This window comes from Carya illinoinensis, chromosome 15, assembly GCF_018687715.1.
Source record: "Carya illinoinensis cultivar Pawnee chromosome 15, C.illinoinensisPawnee_v1, whole genome shotgun sequence".
NCBI lineage: Eukaryota > Viridiplantae > Streptophyta > Magnoliopsida > Fagales > Juglandaceae > Carya > Carya illinoinensis.
Window position 1 is genome coordinate 2,387,550 of NC_056766.1, and position 27,158 is coordinate 2,414,707.

Below are 27,158 nucleotides of genomic sequence, written 5' to 3' on the forward strand. Positions count from 1 at the left end.
ACAGGACCACCACTCTCAGCAGAAGAGGACTAAGCCAAATATTTGCTTTCTTTTTTATCAATACAAGTATAAGGGATTTACTCAATTCTAATTATTTTACTAATAGCATATTCAGAAGCAAACCATCTTCACCAAACCCCACCCCCTGCCCAATGAAAACAAAATGTAATAAAAGCACCAGTCAGGGGACAAGTTGGCATCTCATGCATGGCGGCAACTAAACGAGGGTATTTTCCATTTAACACCAATTCAATGTCTCTCTCAAGTGGTAGCATGGTGGCAACTATGTAATTCAGCTACAATTTGCTACAAGGAATTACTCAGAATGCGGAAACCATAGGATATACAGTCACAATCATAGGACAGCAGCAGCAATGGATGTTAAGATGTGAGGGTGGGGGGGTTTGCAGTTTGTAATAAAACAAACTCCGGGTCAATGATCAGTCAAACCCCTAGTATACTTGAATTAACTTTAACACCTCCTCCCCTCCTCCAGCTACAAAGAGAAGTTTGAAGAGAAGTCAAGTATAAGTCCTTGGAAAATAACTTCTACCGGTAAGAAAAAAATCCAAGTGCAATACATTTCTTTTTCAAACAAATAAATGGGAGAAAAAAAGAATTATCTGAAGTAAGTATAAGTCCCACTCCAGCCTAGTGCGCTCGCTTCTTAACCACAGTCCCCACCTCACAAAAAAAAACCATTCCTATATTCAGCTACCTGTCATGTTGAACGACATAAACAACCTAGGTCACTTCAGAGTTAGATTCTAGCTAGATTTAGAAAATAATAATCTTTTCATAAAATCCTGTCAAATAGCAGGTTTACAAACAGTGGACAGAGTCTACTAGGGCCCTTTGGATGTCGAGATGACATCTCATCTCAAATATCACTTTTTTTTTTATAGGTAGGTAAATATCACTTAAGCACAAACACTTTTCAATTTCAAATCTACAACTTTTTCATTTAATTATTATCTAATCATTACAAATTTTCCAAACTTCCAAACAAACACAAAAAACAAGTCAACTTTTTCAAATCCCAAAACAATAATTATATTAAAAAATTTTATTCTAACAATATTTTAATTTTATAATATTTTAATTTAATTTTTCTCTCTTTTTCTAAAATCCCATAAAACATCTTAACTCAAACCATCTTACTACTGTTCACAAACCATTTCACTACTATTCACAGATTTTTCATCTCATCTCAACATCCAAACAAGGGGCCTATGAGTTTGCACATCATCTACCCCACAAAACGCATCGCCAGATATTTGATCATTTACTAAATCCATTACAGACCATTTGCAAAATGTAGCTTTATCCAATTATTGAGCTGCAGTTTTCACTTTCAAAATCAAGAGCAACTATCTATTTACAATTTCTTCCCATTTTCTTTTGTTTGTCCAATTTGGATATAAAACAAATGCAGGATACTAGGATAGATAAGAAGTGCATGTGATTTCTAGCTTAATACCCATGTTAGAACTGATGGAGATGTTACAAGCCAAGTTTTATTTATAAGACAAGTGTGGATAGATAAACTGTTAATCAACAAACAAGTTCAAATGGCCAAAGAGTTAAGCTCCAAGGAGCATGCTTCATAGAGACAACTTGAATGCTGAGAATGATTATTCATATATGCACACGTGCGCATCTGTGTGTGTGTGTGTGTGTGAGAGAGAGAGAGAGAGAGAGAGAGAGAGAGCCTAGATGATGACATTTCAGGAGAAGGGTGTAATTAGTTTGGTACTCTATACAGTTTCATAAAGGAAGAAGTTGCAATATTTCATAGAGAAGCACACGCTAAATGAGAACAGTGGTCTCGAGCTAACCAGCAATGTGCGGGCAAGTGTTGTCATTAGTATGCATAACAAGCATAACACTGCACACCCAACCCAGAACAACTAGTATGGTCTATAATCTGACAATGGCACGTTGGCGTATTGATGTAAACCTTGTGTTAATTGGTGTTTGAATTTCAAAATTATATAGAACAGCATCCATAAACAAGATTCCACCCTATAAATGGCTGACAGTGCATCAATAGTCAAATCTATAAAGGGTAATCTCATATCCGTTATTGCCTGACCTCCTGCTTGCAATCATAATTGTCCTACTGAGTAATCCTTGGAGCCATAATTACCCTACCTCTATATATGCATGTAGGTCAAAGCCACAATTTAAATATTTAATTATAGTCTTCTCAAGTTACCACAGAGAACAATTATTCAAATAAAAAACATATCATCTGAATTGCACGAAGAGTAACAACAACATACATATAGCATTAAATATTGAAACTTAAAAAGTAAAAACAGGAAATGCTAGCCACATAACTTTTCAACTACAGGCAATACCATTTCGTTTTAGGCAATGAATGAGAATAATCCATTGGTATTGTCATAATCCCACATTTACAAAGGATAGGAAGGTAGCATCATAATTAACAAGGTTTCCCAAACCAATATGTGGTACTCCCCTCGAAAACAAACTGCAGCTTACTAGTAGCAGAAGGAGACTCTAGCAAGTATGTACCTATTGCCTAATCAAAGTTTGACAAGACCAGCTAACTAGTTAAAGCCAGCACTCATTTCTTTCCGCTTCAATTCTAGGGCCATTTGTTCATTCTCAAGTTTCATCCTCTCATTTTCCATCCTCAGCTTTTCCAACTCACGGTCTCTTTTCCTGCTAAATCTCTGCCATTTGAGCTGTTGTTTCTCCAATTCCAACATCTCAACCTGAATGTGTAGCTTCTGTTCTTCTAACTGAAGTGAACGAGATTCAATCCACTGTTTTTGTAACCAAGCCGGTCTTGTGCTGTCAGGCAAGGCTTGATTCACATCAGCTTGGGCAATTTTTGAAGGAGAATAAGTACTTTTGTTGTAATCCAAACTAGCATCTTCATGAGCAAGCACTTGTCTCAATTTCTTCGCTGGCCCTGACACTCCATATATGACCCTGTTATCCCCATGAGAAGCATGATTTTCTTCAAAGTCATCACGATCATCAGTTTCCATATCTTGATCATCTTCATCTAGATCATCAAGTTGGTGCCTCCTTGCCTCATCGTTATCATGATCATATCTACTTCTAAGAGCCAAATGTAATGCATACTGCAATTCTGGATCATGAGGCAGATGCAATCTGTTACCATTATGGTAAGAACACATCTCTTCATAGAATAACTGCTTTGAGCTTAGTATTTTTCGCACATCATCCTTCTCTTTCTCTGTCAGGTAATCAATCACATCCAAAAGAGCCGGGGTCTCCACAACCTGGCAAGAAGTGCCCCTCCCAAGCATATCATTAAGCCTCTTATACCTTTTGTTGAGGTCATTGAATTTATCCTCACACTGCTGAGGGGAAACATGATAACCCCTGTCAGCCATAACCTTTGAGATAGATTTCCACTTACCCTTCTTTTGTAGTACCACAAATTTCCTTCTGCCCCCACCAACACAATCTGAAGCAGCATCCTCACCTATATAAGAAACAGCAGTAATCAAAAGCCTCACCATCTTATCAGTCCACTTCACACGATGCCACGTCGATCCCTTCTTCCCTCTGTTCCCTTCATTAAGACCATCAACACCCTCTTCAGTAAAACCTGGCTCATCCTCATCACTCGCTGAGTTTTTGCTCCGCTCTCCACTATTGAAATCTGCCACTGGAATGGTTTGATCGCAGTTTTGTATAGATCCCGTTGAAAGTGGAAGCCCCACATGAACCGAGGGATGTACGGAAGTCCCTTGGCGAGTTCGAGATTGATGGTGATGTATTGTATGTGGGTGTTGTGCTTGATGATGAACTCTCATTGATCCTTGCAAGTCAAACCCTCCATAGGAAGCGCCACCTGTAATCATACCTCCTTGTGATAAATTTCCTTCCATTGCTTGTTCCCAACAACAATTCAAATCAGACCCATAAACCCAATAACCCTAGTTCATCTGCCTTTCCCACCCTGTTGAAGCAGTTCGTATAAACTCCATGCACTCTCCTTCCTAAAGCATTTTCAATTTACTTGTACAACCTTCCTGGGACTATTCAAATTATCAAGCAAGCAAACCCATTCCCCTGTAGATCAAACCAGAATCGAAACCCACTTCAAAAACCTCTATACCGATCACAAAGTCCACAAAATATGTAAAACCTTCATATACCCACATAGAAACCCACCCAAATCATTCACCAAAACCAGCAGCAAATAAAAGCACCCAACAAACTCGAGACAAACAAAAACAACCAATCCTAAGAATTCATTCACAAAGAAGGCAAAGCTACTTATCTGCAATAAATCTTCGAGTTGCTCAACCCCAAAAAGCCACAGGCAGAACCCCCGGTAAATAAGCCGAGAATCCAGGGTCCAAGTTCACGAAAAACATCTTCTGTATCGAAAACAAAGCAAGTTAGCAAATATCTAGCCAGTCCGGCAGTGGCTCTTTATAGGTTCTACGATACGTTGGTTATACTTATCTTGTCTCCTCTACTCCATATGGTTCAAGATGGAAAGCCAATGTGGGCTTTAGCTGGTTCAATGTATGGAAAGATTCGGTGGGTCCAATTTGACACATATTTTACGTTTACCCTATAATTTAGTTCTCTCCATAGATAATAACAACAAAATTAAGAGCATATTTAATATAATATGATACTTTTGACACAAATTGGGGGTGGCTAACATCCTAGTTGTATGATATAAATAGACATCTAGGCCAAGTTCATGTATGTGACACTTAGTGCTTAAATTTCTTAAGCTTATTATAAAGGCACTTGAAAGGCTATGGTCCACTTTTTTATTTTTTGTTCCTTTTTATAATCTTGAGCTTGTGCCAATCTTGACCTGGATTTCACTCTTTAATACGCCAGGTGAGACAATTGGCACTAGATTCCCCATCCAAATATAGAAGATCTTATTGAATTGGTCAAAATTTTCATATGATTTTTCATATCATTTTATAGATTCGTTATTATAGTGTACAAACATCTATTCATCATTTTTTTTATCATAATTTTATTATCTTCTAATGTGATATTAGATGATAAATTTATAAGTAAAATATAATAAATAATCTCTAATCATCCGATGTCATATTATAAAATGATGAGAAGATAACAATAATTAAGATAATGAATAGTATTATTCAAGCGCGCAATATTTTTGTACATCATCATAGATACTTGAATTTTGCCTTTTAGCCTCAAATAATTGATGGGTCTAATATTTGAACCTTGGGATGATTTATTGGATAAGTAGAGATTTATTAAGAGAATTATTAAATAAAATTACTTTTTACAAATTTACTGGAATTTACAATATTTCTCTTTGTAAGAATAAGATTTTTCTTCTTCAACTAATTTCTTTGACAAGTGATCTTGGACGGAATATGGTCAATGACATTCCTTTGACTTCAATAGTTTCCCCTTTTACAATTTCAAAAGCTAAGTTGAATGATGAGACAAAAATATAGAGCATGAATAATTTTCCCATGTCGCCAATGACTTTCCTTTATCAGTAACATGTTTTTATTATTCAGCATAGCGATCTGACTGCCTACGCACACTATATTTATTTTAATTTTTTTTAATTTTTATTAAATTAATTGAATTCTTGTACTCATCATTTCTATACTATATATTTATTAAAAAAAAATAAAAATAAATACGTAATCACTATAAAAAAAATAAGTTTTTATAATTAATTTATTACGACTATTCGTAATTAAAATTACAATAAATTCATCATAAAACCCGTTTTTCTTATAATGAATATAAAGATGATGGGTATTATTTTATTTTTTTTCCATTATATATATGATATATGTTTTAAAACGAAGATGGCCATGATCTTTGCACTATCTCAAAGGGAATTTACTTTTCTTTCTCCTTTTCTTTTTTTTTTTTTTGGTTATTCAACTGCCTTTTAAGTTTTAACCAATGTATAACATTCTTTGAAAAAAATAAAGCAAAAAGATTGGTTCCTTCTGCCATATAATGCTATGATAATGTTCCACTTGCTTGGCTTTTTGGAGCAAGTTGTTTCCTGATACGCATCTCACTGTTCAGTATGTGATCCAAAACTTCTCAGTGTGCAATAAGAACTGGAAACTCTAAGTTGGAAACTCTAAGTTGGAATAATCATGTAAATATTTTAAAAAAGAATAAGATTCATTATTAAAAAATTAATTTTTTATATGAATCTCATATTTATTCATTTTTTAAATAATTACACAGTATTTACACACTCACGATTGCAAGTATCATTTCTAATCTAGGATTTGATTCCTTTTTCCCCATTTTATTTTTCTAACATTGTTTATAAATCCACCTTTATATATTACTATAAGAAAAACTGAAAAATATTTATTTGTGGTAAGTTATTTACTTAAAAAATGATATAAAAGTAAATCAATTCTCATCATAAATAATCTTTCTCATTATATATAATTCATTATAAATATTTGTTTTTCTAACCTCTCATAATTTGGTGATTTCGACTCCACTGATCTTACACACTAATTTTCTATGTGTATTATTACATGGCATTCATGCATGTTTGGATAAGCATGCATATGCCACATGTCCTTCCATGCATGCCTCATTCCCTACATGTTGCATGCATCGAAAATATCAAGGAAGAAAACGATAAACGCGATACTTTTTATAACATTTTATATAATTATATTTTAAAATTAAAAATATTTTTATAAAATAATTTTAAAAAATAATATCACTTTTCTAAAACTATTATTATTATAAAAATATAATTATAAAATATATTGGGAAAAATATTATATGGTACAATTATATATGAAAATTTGCTTATAGGACGTAATGCTGAGCCTTGAAGAGTAGTTATCAGGTTTAGGTTTAAAATATTAAATATATATATATGTAAATATATATGTGTATGTATATAATATGCTGTATCCGTGATGAGACATTTCTATTTTCAATGCGCGCAGCATGTATAACATTTTAATCAGGGTGTTGTTAGAGTCATCAAAAGACTCTTCTCGAATATTAATTGAATCAGTGTATTTTTTATTTTATAATTTTTAATTTTTTTGATTTATTTTTTTATATTTTTAAATATTTTTTTTAAATCACAATATCATTAAAAAAAATTTACTTAATCGCTAAATATAAAAAAATCAATCTGAGACACTTTTAATTGGCGACTCAAATCATTTTCTTTTAACCAGGCGGAGGGACATTAAGCCTATAAATAGGCTCATTAAAGGTGTATTTAGCTTGGTGGTGACTAAAGCCATATGAGGAAGGAAGCATCATGAATCAGGAATGGCCAAACTGTCAAAGAAAAGAGTTCGAATCCCTCGTGAATGATTGGACATGTTTTTATGTTTTAGTCAAAAACATTGATTTCATTACCCTTAGTCAACAAAACATCCTTTCAGCCTTATCAAAGGTTGAATTCAAAAAGCAGAAGGGGCTTCAATTTCTACTCTTTCAAATTGACATTTTACTGCCTCTTCTGAATCTCTGATAATGTGTGCTGTCCCATTGGCCTCTCTTTTGACCTGTTGGAGATGTAGAGAGCAAGGAGTACTCATCGTGTCTTTCTATCATTTGCCCATATTCACACAGGTTTGGCCAAGTCAGGTTCATTGCATAACTACCTAGGTTGCATCTCATTCCAATATCACATTTTGTAACCCAGGATCAAGGCAAAAGACATCAGCTAGCTGATAAAAAAAGCCCCCAATTGTTTCAACTGAAGTTGAGACGGTACTGGAATACTTCATAGATATATTTCTTAGATATATGCATGGTACTGAAAATATATGTCACATCATGAGCTTAAAAGTTTGGAAGTTCTGAAAAATTTATCGACACAAAAATAGATTGGCACGCATTCAATAACGCAATAGACTACGAGTTCATTCTTAATAATATGCCCCTAAACGAACTCTCCCATGTCTTTTTCATTTCATAGTGGTAAAGACTCATTCGTAACTATATATTCTGGAAACTTAATATGTTTTACAATGCTAGGCATGGTTAAAAACAAAAGAGTTACATATGATAATGTAAAAGTACCCCATGCCTAGGCCCAAGCACAAGTGCTAAACCAAGCCCAAAAGGAAAAAAGAAAAAAAAAAGTGCAAAACACACTATTTCACTCAAGACTCCAGTCCTTCCCCTCTTCTTTCTTCCACCATTCCTCAATAACCCCTTTACCCTTCTCACGCATACACAACTCAGAGTCCCCCCTTTCACCATGCCACCACTCTTTACACGTTCTCCTCCTCTCTATCTCACCATGTCCAACTCCCTCTCAAGTCCATCATGCAGTTCATGCCCTCCCTCCCCTAGGATTCTTTTCGTTGCGGTTTGGGGTTATGATTCGCTAGCCCTTCTCGGAGTCTCGTCACCGTTGAGCCTCCTCACTGAAACGGTATTGAACAAAGGTAAGCTTTGGTTCACTCCCTCTCCATTCATATGAACCCCTGAATCAAGCGTCACCCTGCGTCTTGCTCCTTTGATTCCAATCGCTAACCATAGTCCAATTTGTTGTGCCACCGCATGGCAGCAGCCACCCTCTCCACGCCGTCAACCCTTGCTTCGTCAATTGGTAAGCCTCACTTCTTCATTTATCCGTCCCTCTCTCTCTACTCTCTATTCTTTTCCTCTATGTATCTACCTGCTCCATTCCCTCATGAATTCTCTCTATCACTTTCCCCCTGTGGTTGTGCCTTACTCATCCCTCGATTATTTGGTTTGTCACTATTTTGATTCCAGTCGTCATGCACTGCCACGTGTTACCAAGTTGTCAGCTACCCCACGTCATTCGCCAAGCCACACCACCATCACCACACAAACTCGGGTTGAGATTGTCTAGCACAGGGCATTGAAATCAGTCCTTGGCAGCATCCCTCATCCTTGAGTTCGACAAATCACTAGAACGCAATTTAGGTAAGTTTCAATCTAAAAATTGTAACGTTATTGTGTGATGTATGTTGGTGTCTACTAGAGGTTGTATTGTCTCTGGTTGTGTGTTTGAAATTTGTAGAGATTGTGAATACACAATGGGAAGTGTGTGGAGACATTCTTGAGTGTAATGTGGGAAACTAAGGTAAGGAAGTGACTTGTAAATGTGGTCTGTTTGGGATTGTTGATATGTCAATTTGCGGGATGTTTATTGTGATGCCCCCAAATTCTGTTTGGGATTGGACGGACATTTGAAGCGTCGAGACATGCAACAAGAGGTTACCTGCCCCCGTTCATAACATATAAGATGCAATATTTCTAACATGCATCTAACATTATATAATATTCGCAGTGGATAAATTTTTTCTTTAGTAATACTATGCACCAAACTGAAAATATCTCAAATGTTTAAAACATTATTCATATATAAAGATCCATTGAATAACTAAGATCACAGCACTAGTCCAAAATAGTTATGATCCAAAAAGTACTAGAGATGTAACTCCATCGTACAAGTAGTAATTTAACTACTATATTAACATTAACGACGCACCGTCACTCAGTTGACTGTGTCTAGTTGGTCAGTTCCTGATCCTCCTTCAAGTCCTGTAACAAGATCTACCATTCGGGAGAATGGTAGTTGGGACTACCACAGTGAGATTTGATTACAAATCTCAATAAGTTAACAAAACAAACTTCCACACAGGCTAATGATGCATGGATGACAGTAAAAGCATGAATACATAATCAAATTCATAAGTAATTGAAGCATGACTTGACGTACAATATAGCATAATTGACATAACTTAAATTGAAATGTGAACTGAACTTGACTTGACATGAACTTAATCTGAAACTTGACTTAACATGAAAAAAATACATACTCCACAGTTGTTGTGGTTCCGTGTATTCTACGTGTAAATACATACTCTACAGTTGTTGTGGTCCCATGTATTCTACACATCACAATGCAGTTAAATACACACTTCACAGTTGTTATGGCCCTATGTATTCTACGTGTCACAATACAGTTAAATACATACTCCACAGTTGTTGTGGCCCCATGTATTCTACATGTCACAATTGTTGTGTCTCACGTAGTGTATGCGTCACAATTGTTGTGACCCCATACTTCGTGTGCCACAGTTGTTGTGGACCCCACGAAACTGAATGTAACTCAAGATGAAACATAACTAGAATACGAAAGGACTGAAACCCTGACGTAACATAACTTGACTTGAACATAACTTGAAAGACATGACCGACTTGAGATAGAAATATTTCGTAACATGACATATAATAGACAACATATTTAACATGACATACTTGTAACAGTAAATATTACATGGCTTGACATACATATAATAGATGACATACTTAACATGACGTACTTGTAAGGTATAGCAATACATAACAGAATATATTATGTAACAGTTTTCATATACATGACAGAATATATTATGTAACACATAAAAACTGATGATAGAATAAATTCTATGTAACAGACAATTATGTGATAACTTAGCATGGCATGAAATATATGATAACACACATATATATATACTGTAGTTCCTTTACTTAGCACACATACATAGTAAACTGCTTGTAAGTTAAAACTAACTTACTTCGATCTCCGCGTTTCTTATAAAACCTTAAGCGTGATCACGAGAAACTGTAATTAGTGATTTTAAAAGTTAGAACTAAATTACTAGTAATTTGAAATATGGAAAAATACTAACTTAAAGAGTAAAATTTTCATTTTATTCTCTACATGTAGAAAAATGACCGTTTTACACATAACTTAAGGATTTTGCACGCATAACTTAAGGATTTTGCATGCTAACTCCAAAATTCACCAAAATTCATGTAAATTTTGTCCTAAACTCAAATATCAATTTAGAAAAATTTAAAATTAATCACAACTATTAGTTTTGATTAACCTTTTGATCTATGACTTATAAAGATGTGATCTTCAAATCAAACCGTCACATGTTTTAAAAAGATGTCCTAAAACATATATAAGCTTCTAATTCAAAATCTCATGGTTAAACATTAACCAAAACATAAATTGAGTCAAGAACATCCACATTTTGGCCTATCCGAACATCTCTTTGCATAAAATTTCATATCTTTGAAACTAACATCAAATATCTTCAAAATAATATTATAACATGTATATAAGAGGTTTAGGATCCTTCAATAAAATTATCAAAGTCATTGGAATAGGTTTAGACTATCAAAGAGTTAAACTTTCTCAAAACAGAAACTGTTTTTCCTCTTTCAGTTTTTAAGCTTCTAGATCTAAGAAAAAATTTCATCACAACCTTTAATCATGCAACAAATCCTCAACCAATAATCATATACACATGTTAACAATACTCCAAAAAAATTTTGAACCAAAATCTATCCATTAACTTGGTCAAAAACTCCAAAATATAACATATTCTCTAGTTTATCTTCCAGAATGACCTTTCTAGAGTTTAAACAATATTTGACTAATCAAATGATCTTCAAATGGAACAAATAAGCTATCTACGTAAACTAGACTAAAAAAATAACAACTTATATGAAGGAGCCTTTATGATAAAATACTTACAAAAATTTCGAAATGGGTGTGCAAAAGAACTCCTAAAAGCTGTCCGAGAGAGAATGTTTGATATTCTTTTAATGGAAAGTGTAAATGAAGATAATTTCGTGGGGGGTGGCTGGAGATACTTATGGACGAGATATGGAAGGGGATGAGGCTGGAGTGAGAGTTGAGTGCAAGTTTCTCCTACCCAAAAATATCTATAAAAATCAGTTCAAGATATTTCTATCCAATAATATCTACAAAAATCAGCTTAAGATATTTTTATCTAATAATATCTATAAAAATCAGTTCAAGATATTTTTACTCAATAATATCCACGAAAATTAGCTCAAGATATTTCTTTTTTTATCCAATAATATTCACAAAATCAGTTTAGGCTATTTTCTAAAAGTGGAGAGTAGATTTGGAAGAGTAAAATCTTTCCATGTGTCCAAATAAAACTTTCTAACTATCCCCAATAATAAAAAACACACTCCTGATACCACAATGAGTAATAACATTAACTATACGATTAATAGATTCATGAAAACTTATAGGGTCTTCACGAAATTCCTAAAATCAATAGAAATTTCACCGTTAAATTTCTAACGGGCTATTACATTTATTGTGTGACTTGTTGGGAGTTGCTAGTTGTAGCATTAGAGGTGGGTAAGATTTGACAGCATGGTTGTGCGATCATCGGGCATGTCGGTCTTACATGTTAGAGATAATTTGTATGATGTTTATTTGTAAGATAAGTCAGTTGTAAGTTATTTTTTAATGTGTGGGCTAATTGTTGGCTATTGGATATGTCATGATCAAGTTCATTTTGACTTAAAAGTGTGGATTGTGGCTTTATGTGTGTGTGGTAAATGATTAAGAGAAATCCGAGAAAGTTGTGTTAATTTATTGGTGTAGTGCATGGACGTTGTACTTGGACTATTATTGGTGTGGTGCATAGACATAGTTTTACAATTTTGTTAATTGGTAAGTTTTTAATAAATTAGTGATATTTTTGGATTAGGTCATGACTCTACTAAGGTTTAGGTTCCAGTCCTAGAGAATATGCTACAAGAATCGGATAAACGGGGTTCTTATGCTATATTTTGCATTAAAAAAAAACTAAGATTGATTTTATGAAAAATGTGCAAGTTATGTTTTGATATAAAAAATGCGAAAATAATCTCAGTTATGTGCTCTGCATTACTTAACCTGTATAAAAGAGAAATTATTTTCTATTATGACTGATGTTATTTTTGACATGTTATATTTGAATTATGTAAAAATAGAGTAAATATAAAATTTGAAAATTTGTAAATGTTATGTGAAGATGTTTTGATTCTCTGAATTTGTTTAAATATGTAAAAATGATTTGAATTTATTTAGTACTCTATTTTGATATGATTGGGCATTTGAAAACATTTGGCATAACTTTTTAATTTTGTATCTGATTTGTTTCTGGTTCTAATTAAATGGTTTTGATTTTGTGATTGTGATGGTACCAACGATTATGTTTTGCTCTAATACATAACCTTGCCACGAGATATAATAATGGTCTTTAGCCCTGTCACATAATATAATAGTGACATTTGATTTTGTCACGAAATATAATAATGACATCTGACCCTACCACATGACATAATAGCCATGGGATACAATAGTAGCCTCTGGCCCTGCCAGGAGATATAATAGTGGTCTCTATTCTAAGTGCATTACTTTGGGTGATGAATAGTGATAGGTTTTGCTTAGTTAACCACAAACATCCACAACCCAACCACGAGGGTTAAGCATGACCTTTGATATGATATAATGCTCTATTATGATATGATAGGATGATGATGTTCAGTTATGTTATGTCAAATGATACTTTTGAATATGAATATTTTTGAACTATTTGCTTTGATATTTTTTATAGCATGTTCTGTTTCTGCATTTTGAAATGAGAGGTTTTTGTTATGCATTTTGAACTCTGTAAATGCTTATATTTATATAATAATCTACGTTTTCTACTTATCGAGTTGTTGATAACTCACCCCTTATCTCTACAAAATATTCAAATGACGTGAATGTGCCGATAAACGATCAAGAATAAAATGCAGGAACAAGATTGTTGTGTGTAGGGGATAAGTACTAAGATTTCTGGAGACTACTATCTGGTAGATTGATTTGTTATCGATTTGGTTTATTGGAAAGTTGACACTTCTATTAAGTCTTAATGGGTTGATTTATTTGTTAGATTATTATTTTGATGAACTTGTAGAAGGAGATACATGTATATTTGGTAGAAATAGATGAATTTATATTTATGGAGTTTTATAAGTAAGGTTATGTTTATGGAGTCTTTTGAATATCCATTTGTATTGTGAAAGATGGATTTAGGTGATAGATAGCAACACTCCAACCCTCTAGCTAGAATCGAAGCGTTATAGATAAAGCATGAATTATAAAATCGCATGCAGAGTTAGAAAAGTCCTCAAATTACAAAAGAAAATACTCTTTATAAACATGCACTATAAAGTATCAAATTGATAATTAAAACCAAAAATCATGTTTGGATAGTGAGTTAAGATGAGATGGGTTGAGATGAAAATTGAAAATCGAATAAAATATTATTAGAATGTTTTTTTTTATATTATTAGTAATTTAAGATTTGAAAAAGTTGAATTGTTTATTATATTTTGCATGAAAATTTGAAAAATTTATAATTATTAGATGAGATAAGATAAGTTGAGATTAACTCTCAATCCAAACTTGACCTAATCTCTCCAATTTTTTTATATAATGGAAAACTTTTATATGCTGCCTCCAAGTGACTGTTGGTTAATTTTTTTTTTTACTTAATGATTGATGAAATGAATTATGTGTATTGGTATATTTTTATTTTTAAAAATAGTTAAATCTATTAAAAAATACGAAAAGAAAAAAAGAATTTTTTTTTTTCACCTAGCGGCACAGCAGCCCAACTCTTATATAATTATTTGCTTCAGTTTTCATGAAAAAAATATATAAATTTATTTACAAAATCCAATATAAAATACATATACAATCTTTTATCAAAACAAATTTTCATTCCATGTACCAACTTTCATAAAACTCAATACAAAAAATGAATCTCAGAAAATTTTATACCAACAAAACTTTAATTTTTTTTTAAAGAATTTTAACAAAATCCAACAATTCGTAATTTCAAAGTGCTCATGAGATAACAATCTTTTTCATTAAAAGAAAAGAAAAGAAAGGACTTGTCTTTGGATTGGACTGAGTAGTGTTTCCCTGGTGTTGGCGTATACATCAGAGTCGGATCAGACCACAAAAGAGAATGGAGTGAGGGCGGTGCTGTGGGCTTTGTATTCAATAAAACTGTAAAAGAAGAACATAGAAACAAAGAATGGCGAGCGAGGAAGATAGCGCAGTGAAGGAGCCTTTGGATCTCATTAGGCTTAGCCTCAACGAGCGCATCTATGTCAAGCTCTGATCCAACCGTGAACTCCACGGAAAACTCCATGTGTGTACCTCTCTCTCTCTATCTGCTTTGTGTGTTGCAAGCACTAACACAAACACATGGTAATAATTTTCGTAATATTGTCTTAATGCTTTGTGGGTCCCTTTGTTTTATGTTTGCTATATTTGTATAATTTGTCTACACCTTATGCTCCTAGGGTTTTGCTTTACGGACCTGGAACCAGGAAGATCAGGGTTTCTGAAGTGAATGACCGTGTTATACTGTCTTCAATTAGAAAGGATTTTTAAGACATGGCTGAAGATGGAACGTATGTTTTTAGGTATGTGTAATTTCAAGCGAGTCATTAAAAAGATTGGATTTTTCCCCCTCAAGAAATCGGTGGTCCACATGGCTCGGCTTGATGAAATTGTTCAAGTTTTCATTTTGCCATTAGGTTGCCGGTTCTTACTTGGAAATTAGAGATTGGATAAAGATAATGTTTTTTCTGTGTAATTAAGGTGGTCATATGATGGTTGGTTTCTGGTGGAGTGATTGAATACTGAATGCTTAAAGTTATAGCTGAGATAAATGTATATCAAAAGAGTATATATGGTTGAGAAAGCTTACTTTTTAGGAAATTGATACGTTTGTACAATTTTTAAGGACTTCAAACTGTTAGCATATTGTACATGAAATCGTGTTGTGGATCATCAACCAGGATACCCAGGTTCAACCTCAAGCTTCTCAACTTTGCTCTTGAACCAAAATCATCCATCCTGAATATGTAAGAGTAGAGTTAGCCAAGATCTATTTGTCCAAGTTTTGGTCAAACTGTTTAATTCATCTCTTTTCAGTCATACAGGAAATTTGCTACAGTTCTTTGTAAACCAAAAGAAATTTCTGCAACAATCTGTATTTTCTTGTGGATCTTTTATTGAAGCGATTTAGCCTGGGACAAGAAAACTGTCAAAATGGTTTGATTCTTCAATTTGTGAGCACAATGTACTTGGGTTCAGCATATTTGAATTAAATAATTTCTTTGCACAAGAAGACAATTGTAATAAAGAAATAAAGAAAATAAAGAGAGGGAGAAAACGATACTTTTTGTATGCTCATTAGTCATTACTTTGAGTTTGCAATTTGTTCATCACACATCAGATCTGTATATATAACCGGGTTTTCTTTTTGTGATTGAACATGGCTTGCAGGCTTATGATCAACACTTGAATATGATTCTTGGTGACGTTGAAGAAATTGTTACCACTATTGAAATCGATGATGAAACATATGAAGAGATAGTTCGGGTATGTTTTAATCTCAACCTGTTTCTATATATCAATCTTTTGTATTCTAAAAAAGTTATCTCGACTCCACTGGAAACTAAATATGGTAGTGGAAGAGTAAGGGGAAAATGTCTATCCTTGAATAGAGGTGCCGCTGTAGTGTTTTTCCTAGCTCCAATCTTTGAAGAACCTTTCATTATTCTCAACAATCATCTTCCCCACATCGTCTTTTTTCCTTATTTTTTTTATTATTTATAAAAAAGAACCTTTCATTATTCAGGACAGCAACCTTTATTGCCTATGAAACAGAAAAATAAATGCTCACCTACTTATCGAAAAAATTTATGCTCACCTAGATAGTGAAAATGTTTGCTTTTTAATTATGAAGTCAGACCCACTCTCTTCTAAGTTTGTTTCTATTTCCATTAGGGAGTTAGGTTCCCACATAACCACAAGTCCTAAGAGTTCAAATTCACGTTTTTCATGTCTGAATACCTTCGAGAGAACAATGGTAGAATTTGTTCAAGAAGTAACTAAAGTTAATAATCTTCATCACTTCATAGTAAATTTGGCAAATCTACTGGAGCTTCATTTAAGTGAAAATTGGTTGAAGGAATGAGCACTGAAAATAGCTCTAGAACATATTAACACAAATGGCACCCCACTACTTTGTGTTGCAATGCCGAGTAATTGTTTCTGTTGTTGTATCCCTTGATAGTAGCATGTTTATCAGAGCTTATGATTGATTATTTTGGTTGAAATTCTAATAGTGGAAAAGCTGTACCTTTAAAAATTTAGCAGAGTCGAGTGATAGGTTTATTGTTGTTGTGTGGAAATCCATGTACACAAATCAATCAAGTTTCTCAGACGCACTGCTTTTGGTTGAGAAATTTATGTACTTGGGCATGTAATTTTTTGCATTGATGGCATATTAACATTTTTCTTCCAACACAGACTACAAGGTGCACGGTGCCATTCCTCTTCGTTAGAGGAGATGGTGTGATATTGGTTTCCCCGCCACTGAGGACAACTTGATTTCGAGACTCAAGAGGGAGTGTACCATTAGCTCATATAGGACACTACTGTCACATGCTTTATGCCCCTGTATTCTTAATCTCATCAAGCTTATCTTGAGTCTCACTAAATGAATATTTAGGAGCTAAGGATTATTCTGGATTTTTCTTATTGATTTAGACTACTGTTGATTCCATTTTCATTTTTGCATAAAAATTTCATGCTGATGCATTAGTGCACTACACAGAATTAGGTAGATAAAGCTGATATGTTGGACCCGACCCATGATAATACTTAGGGATAGCTAAAAGAGACTTTGACAATATGCAACCATGGAACCCTTTGGTGCAACTGCTGTAACATTATAAGTTGCACCACTTTCACCAAAGATAGGCACAGTGTAACGCTCTAAATTCAAAACCATAAACGAACAAAGTTTCGTTTATATTTTTAAAACTCTCTCCTATTTACAAATATATATCACATACACGACTTTTAAACTATTTATAACTATAATACAATGATTCTCAAAAACTATTCCCATAAAATAACTAAATTATACTTTAACAAAAACTGTGAAGTAACTAAACTATGACCATAAGAAAACTCTCAATACAATCAAAACCATCAATTCTCAAAACCTCCAACCTTAAGTAACTCAATCAAGTCCACTTTGAAATTTTTGGCTTAAAAGCTATCACTTCAAAGGAAGTAACTTTCTACAATTTTGAAAAATATGTGAAATGAAGTGGTAAACTGTCATGTGTTCAGTAAGTAGCAATTTAATGGAGGCGTGAGAGTTGGTAATTTTTTTGACCATAAGAGAGTGAATAGATTTTTAATAGAATAATGTGAGTAATACAATTTTATCTCAACCAACATATTCAGCCAAATATTATATTTAATGTCACATGATAATAGGAAAATCACCAATATACCATAAAAATATCATGCCACGAAGAAATTACACCACGAGGGATGTCAAACATGTCACAAAAACAATCATATAATAGGCTCGAGAATAAATAACATGCTCACATTTAACTTTCAAATTTAGTAAGTCACATAACATTTTTCAAACATTACCATTACAAAATTTGCTCAAATCCCCAAGCAGAGTCAAAATAGCATAATAATGTGCACAAATCTAAAGTTTATACAAGTTTGAAATATGATATCCAAGTGTACCATTTTAAACAAAATCAATATTTCTTTTATTAAAAATCTATTAAAGAGCGACTTACCTCAATTTCTAATCAAATAGTCAAGATATTCCTTTATCAAATCAAATAGTCAAGATATTTCTTTGTCAACAGTCACTCCTAACTTATTTCAAAACCATTATAATCCATCAACTTCTACTCTAAAAATGATCTCACTTAATTCTAAAATATCGCACAATTCTTAATAACATGAATTTAAATTTATTCTAAAAGATTATCCCAAGGTTTTAAAAACCGTTCCGTTCCGGCCGAAATAGCCGGAATTTTTCGTGCCGGAACAGTGATCAGAATGGGGTAGGTATCTATTCCATTTCGGGTCAAATTCCGGCCTTTCCGGTCAATTCCGGCCGGATTCCAGTATTCCGGTCGGAATAGTAATTCCAGTCCGAAATTAAAATTCAAATTAAAAAAATGGCTCTCTTGTAAATAAGTTGAAAAATAATGAATAAAATTATACTTTTAGAATTTAAATATCCATTTCCGTGCACTAGAAGTATTATTACTTTTAATAATCTGTCTATTCTTTAATTGTTTCTTTTATTTTTATGTCTTAACTCAAATTTGTGATTTTTTTAATATATATTCATTTTATAAATCTTTATTTCTTTTATATATATACACATATACATGATACACACTCTCTCTCTCTCTCTCTCTCTCTCTCTCTCTCTCTCTCTCTCTCTCTCTCTCTCTCTCTTTGCAACACTCTCTCTTTACTCTCTCAAGTAAAGCTCGCTACTAGGGAAATCAAAAACTAGCCAAGCATCGACAAGAAATCGATATGGCCGGCTTTCCTTATCCGCATCGACCTGTTACGATCGGTGGCTCCTTCCTCTTAAACGACGTTAGTCGACATCAATTTTGTCCAAAAATTATCCGAATGCATTGATTTTCACCCCTAAAATGAGGGAAAGGTGTTGGGGAGAAGGAGCTAGACAACGAAAGCTAATAAAGAATGTGAGAGAGATGTATCGAGCTGGAGAAGAAGGACAAAAAAAAAAAACCTATGGTCAAAATAGTGAGCTACAACTTCTTTTCTTCCCTTTCTTCTATTTTTATGCGGCGTGAGTTTTTAAGGGACTTGGGCTCCGGTCATTACAACAACTCCAAACAAGCACCAAGTAAATGATTCATAACATTAAACCATTTCCTTTTAAGAAATTCTATAACCTGTCTATACCCATTATGTATTTTAAATAGGCAATGTTTTTTCAATCCAACAGGTTGATTGTCATGCATGGATTAATAATAATATTAATAAGATGTCCGAATATCTCAGCTGTCAAATTAATATCTTTTCAAATGGTCCAATTAAAGAAAAATAAATGTCCAAACATTTTAAAAGAATAACCTTAAATTATAAATAATACGAGATATGTGTATTTATCTAACTTTTTTTAAAATAAATTTAACACTTTTCTCGTACTTTAAAGTTACTCAACACCTCAACTTTGACATCCTCGAACTCCGGCGTTCACCGGCAAAGATTCTTTCCGACCGCTTTCCTCTCTGTAAAAGGAAAGTATCGCCTGTAATTACACTTCACCCCGTTAAATACCTAAAATACCCTTCACATTTGTGCCGCCAACGAAAGTTTTTACGGGGCCACAACCGCCATTCCATTATCTGCCCCTGTGCTAACGCACCGCGGCTTTCCTTCCTAAAACGACACTCTCTCGCGTTCCCAACGCCCAACGGGCATATGAGAGCCCCTGGAACTCGCTCCCCTCTTTAAGTACTCCATTTCGTTCGTCTTCGTCGTCTTCTTCTCCTCCTCCTTCTCCTTTGCCTGCAAGCAAGCCCTTTTTACTACTCTTCGTACAACTCGTTCGGTTCTTGTTGAGCAGCGATTCGATGATGGATTTTTATGTGGAATTGTTTTGAATTCCCGGAGAAGCCCTAGTTTTGACAATTCATTTCGGTTCACATTGGTTTCGGATCTGCGAGGAGGGTTTCAATGGCTGATCAGGAAGAGGAGGACCTGCGAATGGCCATGAGGATGAGTATGCAGTACTCTCCACCTGAGCCGAAGCGGAGCAAACCCAGGGAGGTCCCAGTGGGAGCGCCGGATGGCTCGTCGAAGGATTCGCCGGAGGCAAAGAGCCGGCGGATGAAGCGGGAGCTCATGGCCACCGCCGCAGAGAAGCGAATGCTTGCGTCCAGGATCGCCACCCCCTCGGTGGGCTTGGGTTCGGCACCGAAAGTTGAGAAGAAAGAGAATAAATTGGGTGCGGAGGGTGTCTGTTCGGGGAGGGAGCTATCGGAGGACGAGGCAAAGCAGTTATTTTCGATGGTGTTTGGGAGTGAGGTTTCTAAGGACATTCTTGCACAATGGACTAATCAAGGAATAAGGTAATGATATGGTTGGTGATCGTGGTTTTTTAAAGGGTGAAGGCTTATCTATTCGATGCAAGTCTGTAAATTAGTGATCAATTCATTGCTCAGCCCTTTGTTAGGAAATTGCGATTTCAAGCTCTAAAATGGATCAAAATTCCCTCCCATTTGTGCTGTTCCTCTTACCTAGATATTAGGGACGGACTGTTCTGAAAACAGGTTTTTTCTTATTTGTGATACTTTGTTACCTTTTTTCTACTGCGTGGTGAATATTTTGGTTATTATTTCCAGTCATTTTTCATTTATCTTGATTATTTTCAATCATGCTTACGATGTCTGCTTTTGTTCAAAAGGTGGAAACTTCTAGACGATTTGGTTAGTCTTTCGTTGGTGTGTATTTGCTCTATAGTCTGGACTTCAATATTTCATTTGAATTTCCATGTAACAGCTGAGACCTTGAAACTAAATTGTGAACAAGTTACTACACATCTTTTAACACAATAGCGAGGCATTACTACCTACTCATATGGTGATTTTGTTGAGGAAGATTGCATTTTTGCGCATTGAGCCGATGAATGTTTGGGACTATTATAATCATGTCAAAGTCGTGGAATGTTTTAAAACGCTAATCCGTGTTTAGGAATCTTCAATATTTTTGGAAGTCATGTCTTCTTGCACTCTTTTAGCTAATATTACAAAAAAATTGGTATAGGTTTAGTCCTGATCCAGCAACATCTATGGGACTAGTGCAGCATGAAGGTGGGCCCTGTGGCGTCTTAGCAGCTATACAAGTAATGCCCTTATTACTCAAAATAGTGCATATTGTTCCCTGTTTCATGCAAAGTTTGACTAGCAATTTTTGTTATGAATTGTGCCTAATGACATATCATGTATGCTCTCAGTTGAGTTATCCTGTTTCATGTTGGCTAGTTTTGTGATATGACACCTACTACGATATAATAAGTTGGCAGTTTTGTTTGATGTCAGAGTTTAACTCCACTACTTTAGGCGAATCAAGTCGCAGAATAGATGAATCAGTGAAAGATTCTGTTTGTTTAAAAATCTACTAAACTGTATCAGATGAACATAATGTTTTCAGATTTATTTAACGCATCGATTGGTGGGAACTTTACAGGAGATTTAAAAGTGTGAGGCATGGTTGCAGAAGGAATATGACATCCTTTGAAATTGGGCGGAGTCGTTGAAATTTAGTAGTAGACTTTTTCCTCTTGTTGATTTTATTAATAGCTCATCTAAGTTTGTTTATGTGCTGAATTTATCAGAATGTGACAAACATAATTTGTTCCAGTATTATTATGTATCACTGTGTATTAAAATTTTATTTTCTTCTTGGCTGGGTTTCATTTTTATGTCTGTGACTCAGTGATATGCTAACTCTTGCTATTTACTTCCAGAAACATGATGTTTCTTCAATATAATCGTTCACTTTCTTTTTTTTTTTTTTTAAATGATGTTTCTTTACTTACATGGGTGTCACTACTTTCTGTTGGGGTTTTGCAGGCATATGTTCTCAAATACATTCTTTTCTTCCCAAATGAATTAGGTAAAGTTCCACCAGGCATGACACAGAACTTGAGTTCAAGGAGATTGTCTGAAAGCAAATGCGTTGCATCAAATAATTTTCCTTCTCTTTCTGAAGATGCAAAAGCAAGGTGATTAATAACTGCATGGTAAAGTATATTATACATCATGTCTTAGTCTAGGTATGAACTTTATGCAAAAAACGACTGTAGATGCATAAAAGACTTGAATTCATAATTCATTCTGTGACATTTGTGTTTCTGGTGCAGTGTTCAATTGCATGTTGATTGCGGGCGTGATTAGTGTTTGAGCTCTGTTATAATCATAATTCATAACATGGTCTTTTTTGTTAAGCCAGACATTGGCTTTCCCTTCTTTCATAATGATTTGAATCTCATATACGATTCCTCTGTTTTGTTAAGTTTTTCAATATCATTAATATTTTCGTGATACTTTTCATATAACAAAAAATGAAAAATTTGGTGGTTGTTTCATTTCAGAGAATTGATTACTGTTATTGACGGGATATGGTTTTCTAAACCTGTGTTTAATTTTGTTAACAGGGCCCTGGTTAGAAGTATGGGTGAGATATTGTTTTTGTGCGGAGATAATAAAAGTATTTCTGTGGCAAGTTTGACTGTCATAACCCACAACGTTCAGAGGTCTGAAGACGGCTTGAAGGAAGAGGTAACTTGAATTTGCATTGTTAGTAATACACTTGTGAATAATTAGTTGAAAATTGGATTGAATTGAATGTCCAACCTTGTCATTGCTTTCTCTTTCCTGAACTCCTTTTGTGTTTCTTATTTTCTGATTGGTAATTCACTCTATTTCACAGATCAATGCTAAAGCACTTGAAGGTCTGTCAATTGAATCGGCTTCTGACTTGAAGAAAATTTTAAGAGTTGACGCATACACGTCGCAAGCAAGTGCATTTCTGAGGCTCCAGAAAATGATTCCTCTTTTCAAAAGTCGTATGGGAGCGATGCTATTTCTTATTTCCGCTTTACTTTCTCGAGGACTGGTATGTTTTTCCATGTGGATTTTTTTTTTTTTTTTTAAATAAATCTACTGAAGTCCTTTGGTAATTTTTGGGACTATTATTAACTTCAACGCATTAAAAAATTAAGTCTATGGATAAAACTTATTCTTTGTGAATTGGATTCTCTGATCTATTACTTACCAACCTGAGTTGTAGAGCCTCAAGTATCAGGTGCACTTACAAAAGAAAAACAAAAATAGAGTATCTGGTGCATATATTTACCTTCTTGCAATATGTGAACAATGTCTAACACACTCACTCTTAAAAGTATATTCAAGACCCACCTTTTGACAAGTTTCAATGTATAAGATAAAGCCAAAGAAGTCTATTTAAAACTACTAACATGTATTATTCTGCCAGTCTTTTCAATGGCTCAAATTGGTTCCCTTAATTTAAGCTGACTAAATGTATGAAACCTTCCAATTCAAATGGATGTTCCATGAGAAATGGGTGGTATAGATTATTTTAATCAATTTAATTGGTATAATTATATAAAATCTAGAACCCCATCATTAGTCCACCATTTTACTTTAGGTACCTCTAGATTTTTAAATAGCAATCAATTTGAGGTCATAAGGGTTAAAGTGGACCAGTGGATGTGTATGCCCATATCTAACACTTGCACTAACATAATGTTTTTCGCTCCCTGAATTTTACAATATGGTGGGATAATGTTATCAATTTAATGCAGTTACTGTAATTATTCTGAAGTTTTCTGTTTGGCATGGCAATGTTACTAATTTTTCTGAAACTCTTTTCTTGTTAGGACTTTGTTCAAGCTGACAGGGATGATCCCAGCCTACCTTTAGTAACTGCTCCATTTGGGCACGCCTCCCAGGTATAAGCCCATCCTAACTTGTCTGATTTGGTGCTTCAGCAATTGATCGATTGGATGCTTTCCCCTATAAATATTGCATCACTGTTGGACCATGCATAATATTAGGCCCTTCTCCTGAATGTTATGGAACAGGAAATTGTAAACCTACTGCTCTGCGGGCAGGCTGTTCCTAATGTGTTTGATGGGAAGATGGATTTGGGTGGTGACATATTCCTAAAGGGCATATCCAGAAATGTGGAGGTTGGATTCCTCACTCTGCTTGAATCCCTCAATTTCTGTAAGGTTGGTCAGTATTTGAAATGCCCAAAATGGCCTATATGGGTTGTTGGGAGTGAGTCCCATTATACAGTCCTATTTGCTCTTGATACCACTGTTCAAGATGAGAATGAGCTGGAAGAAAGGGAATCACAGATTCGGAAAGCTTTTGATGCTCAAGATCAGAGTGGAGGTGGTGGCTTTATTAGTGTGGAAGGCTTCCATCAAGTTCTCAGGGACACAAATATCAAACTACCCCCTGAGAAGGTTGATCACCTTTGCAACACAGGTTTTATTGTATGGAGTGAATTCTGGCAGGTTATTCTAGATTTGGACCAGAGCTTGGGTGGTCTGAAGGATTCATCTGGATTGATGGGTAAGAAGGTGTTTGATCTTTACCATTTTAATGGGATTGCAAAATCAGATTTGAATGGCAGCCATGTAACATCTGGAGGCGAGACTCCAGTGCAAAGACCAAGGCTTACAAAATTGAGGGTTTCGGTACCCCCAAGGTGGACACCTGAGGAATTCATGGCCGAAGTACCAGTGTCCTCTGCTTCAGGTGGAAATGAATCCAGTGGGAAAGACACTGAAGTTGCTAAACCAGAGCCTTCTCAGCATGCACCTTTGGTGGACTGCATAAGAACGCGCTGGCCCCGAGCCATTTGCAATTGGGTGGGGGATCCCCCAAGTATCGTCTAATGGTTTATTGATTCTGTCCTGCGTCCTTAGTTGTGGGAATCATAGACAGCAGCGTGAATAGAAAAGCATGCACAGATTGAGGAGAAATTTTCTTGTTTCGAAGCATTTCAGGGCACATGAGTAGGGTCCTCTGACTGGTTTTTGTCAGTCTCAACTCTCAAGTATGCCCATAGCTGTCTCACTCTCAATTAGATCATGATATGTCAGCACTACCAAGTGGAAGGAATGGTGATATTTAGTGTCACCAAGAGAGGTAAATTTCATTCATGTCTACCTTCATTGTTGATTAGAGGAACTTTTTTCCCCCATTCTGGGAGGTTGTTTAAAAACATGAAATTTGTTCTTGTTAAAATGATTTGTAATACTATGGCCTTTGCTTTTTGAGGCTTTCTTTGCCCATAAAATTTCCCCCACTGCTGTTTGGGTGGGGAAGTTTATTGAGTTATTATCCAAACAGTATACACCGTTCTTTTCTACTGTTTTTTTTTTTAAGCGTTCTTTTCTACTGTTTGTTTATGCATCATTGGTTTCTCTATATTTTGCGTTTGCTTTATTTTGTTTTCAAAATGCTGGAAGAGTTGCTTTAATTTTAGAGCTATTTGTTTTACCGATGATACCTTCCACCTCCATTGTCATCCCATGCCATTTGTTGCTTTGTTAATGGGTTAATAAGCAAAGAAAATAGGGTGAACAGGTTGACTAGCATGCCAGCAGAACTTGCTACAAACTTGACTTAGTGCTGTAATTATCCATAAAATGAATGAACTCTCGTGGCTTTTCTTTTTTCTTTAAAAAAAAAAATGGAAAATAACTTTTCGGTATTTTACCAACATATTTTTTAACGGAAAATGATACTCCCATCAATGATCAATGTTCTTTTTTTCTTAAAGCATTTACGTATTTATTTTTTAAAAAAATACCAACACTTGTTTGAAAAAAAAAATTCACACTACCGATACACCATTTAGGACCCTTTATCGGTGGATATTGCACGTCTTTTTTTAATATGGCCTATAATTTATTAACATTAACATATTAGATTCTCAAATTAACAAAACGTTGTAGCGTAAACTTTTCTCTAATAGCCATAATTTTAAAAAATAGTACTTAACAAACGTTTAATGTGTGGACACATACAAGGGGTGGAAGAAAAGAATACTTGATTAGGGTATATGAACAACAGTAAATATTTTTGTAGAATTCCGTCCGTATGCAAATTAGGTTAGTTGCAAAATTATATGCATCTGCACGTGTTTGCAATTTGAGGTGTAAGGGGATTTTCTCTCCTGTTGGTCCATATAGCAAACCCATAAGGGATCTTTGACGAGGAGAAAAAGCCCAATCAAGCCCAACAACCCTCTACTAAAAAGGAGTTATGGGCAATGTTTTAAAAATCATTCTGTTTCGGCTAGAGTGGTCGGAATTTTTCGTGCCAGAACAGTGATCGGAATGTGATAGGTATCTATTCCGTTCTGGGTCAAATTCCGGCTGTTCTGGTCAAATTTCGATCGTTCCGGTCAATTCCGGCCGAAATTCCGGTATTCCAGCCGAAATAGTAATTCCGGTCCGAAATTAAAATTTAAATTAAAAAAAATAAAAAATAGCTCTTTTGTAAATAAGTTGAAAAATAATAGATAAAATTGTACTTTTAGAATTCAAATACCCCTTTCCGTGCACTAGAAGTATTGTTACTTTTACTAATCTATCTATTCTTTAATTTTTTTCCTTTATTTTTATGTCTTAACTCAAGTTTGTGATTTTTTTCAATATATATTCATTTTATAAATCTTTAATTCTTCTATATATATATACACATATACATATAACACTTACATATATATATTTATTTTATTAATTGTTAGTTTATATATACAAATAAATATTTATATATAATATATAATTAATCCCGAAACGGTACACCGAAACATACCAGTATCAAAATATTCCGTTCCAGTGCCT

The 27,158-nt window shown here is 34.5% G+C and overlaps 2 protein-coding genes and 1 pseudogene across 2 annotated transcripts; 2 read left to right on the top strand and 1 right to left on the bottom strand.

The window, feature by feature from the left end:
* Nucleotides 1–2,271: 2,271 nt before the first annotated feature.
* On the bottom strand, nucleotides 2,272–4,500 carry LOC122297111. The gene has a single exon (XM_043107013.1). The coding sequence runs from the start codon at nucleotides 3,894–3,896 to the stop codon at nucleotides 2,577–2,579; it is 1,320 nt and encodes a 439-aa protein (XP_042962947.1). The 5' UTR covers nucleotides 3,897–4,500; the 3' UTR covers nucleotides 2,272–2,576.
* A 10,118-nt stretch (nucleotides 4,501–14,618) lies between these two features.
* LOC122295624 lies at nucleotides 14,619–17,459 on the top strand (annotated as a pseudogene).
* Nucleotides 17,460–19,957: 2,498 nt separating this feature from the next.
* Nucleotides 19,958–25,660, top strand: LOC122296557 (ubiquitin carboxyl-terminal hydrolase MINDY-3-like). The gene is made up of 7 exons (XM_043106341.1): nucleotides 19,958–20,838; nucleotides 21,533–21,611; nucleotides 22,342–22,493; nucleotides 22,926–23,049; nucleotides 23,201–23,386; nucleotides 24,171–24,242; nucleotides 24,375–25,660. The coding sequence occupies exons 1-7, from the start codon at nucleotides 20,444–20,446 to the stop codon at nucleotides 25,197–25,199; spliced, it is 1,833 nt and encodes a 610-aa protein (XP_042962275.1). The 5' UTR covers nucleotides 19,958–20,443; the 3' UTR covers nucleotides 25,200–25,660.
* Nucleotides 25,661–27,158: the final 1,498 nt, after the last annotated feature.

What these genes read in the sequence shown, in the direction of transcription:
- LOC122297111 (XM_043107013.1), bottom strand. Translation starts at nt 3,896, where the DNA reads ATGGAAGGAAATTTATCACAAGGAGGTATGATTACAGGTGGCGCTTCC.
- LOC122296557 (XM_043106341.1), top strand. Translation starts at nt 20,444, where the DNA reads ATGGCTGATCAGGAAGAGGAGGACCTGCGAATGGCCATGAGGATGAGT. An exon ending in TCTGAAGATGCAAAAGCAAG is followed by an intron (nt 22,494 to 22,925) that starts GTGATTAATAAC and finishes TTTTGTTAACAG; the next exon opens with GGCCCTGGTTAGAAGTATGG. An exon ending in CATTTGGGCACGCCTCCCAG is followed by an intron (nt 24,243 to 24,374) that starts GTATAAGCCCAT and finishes GTTATGGAACAG; the next exon opens with GAAATTGTAAACCTACTGCT.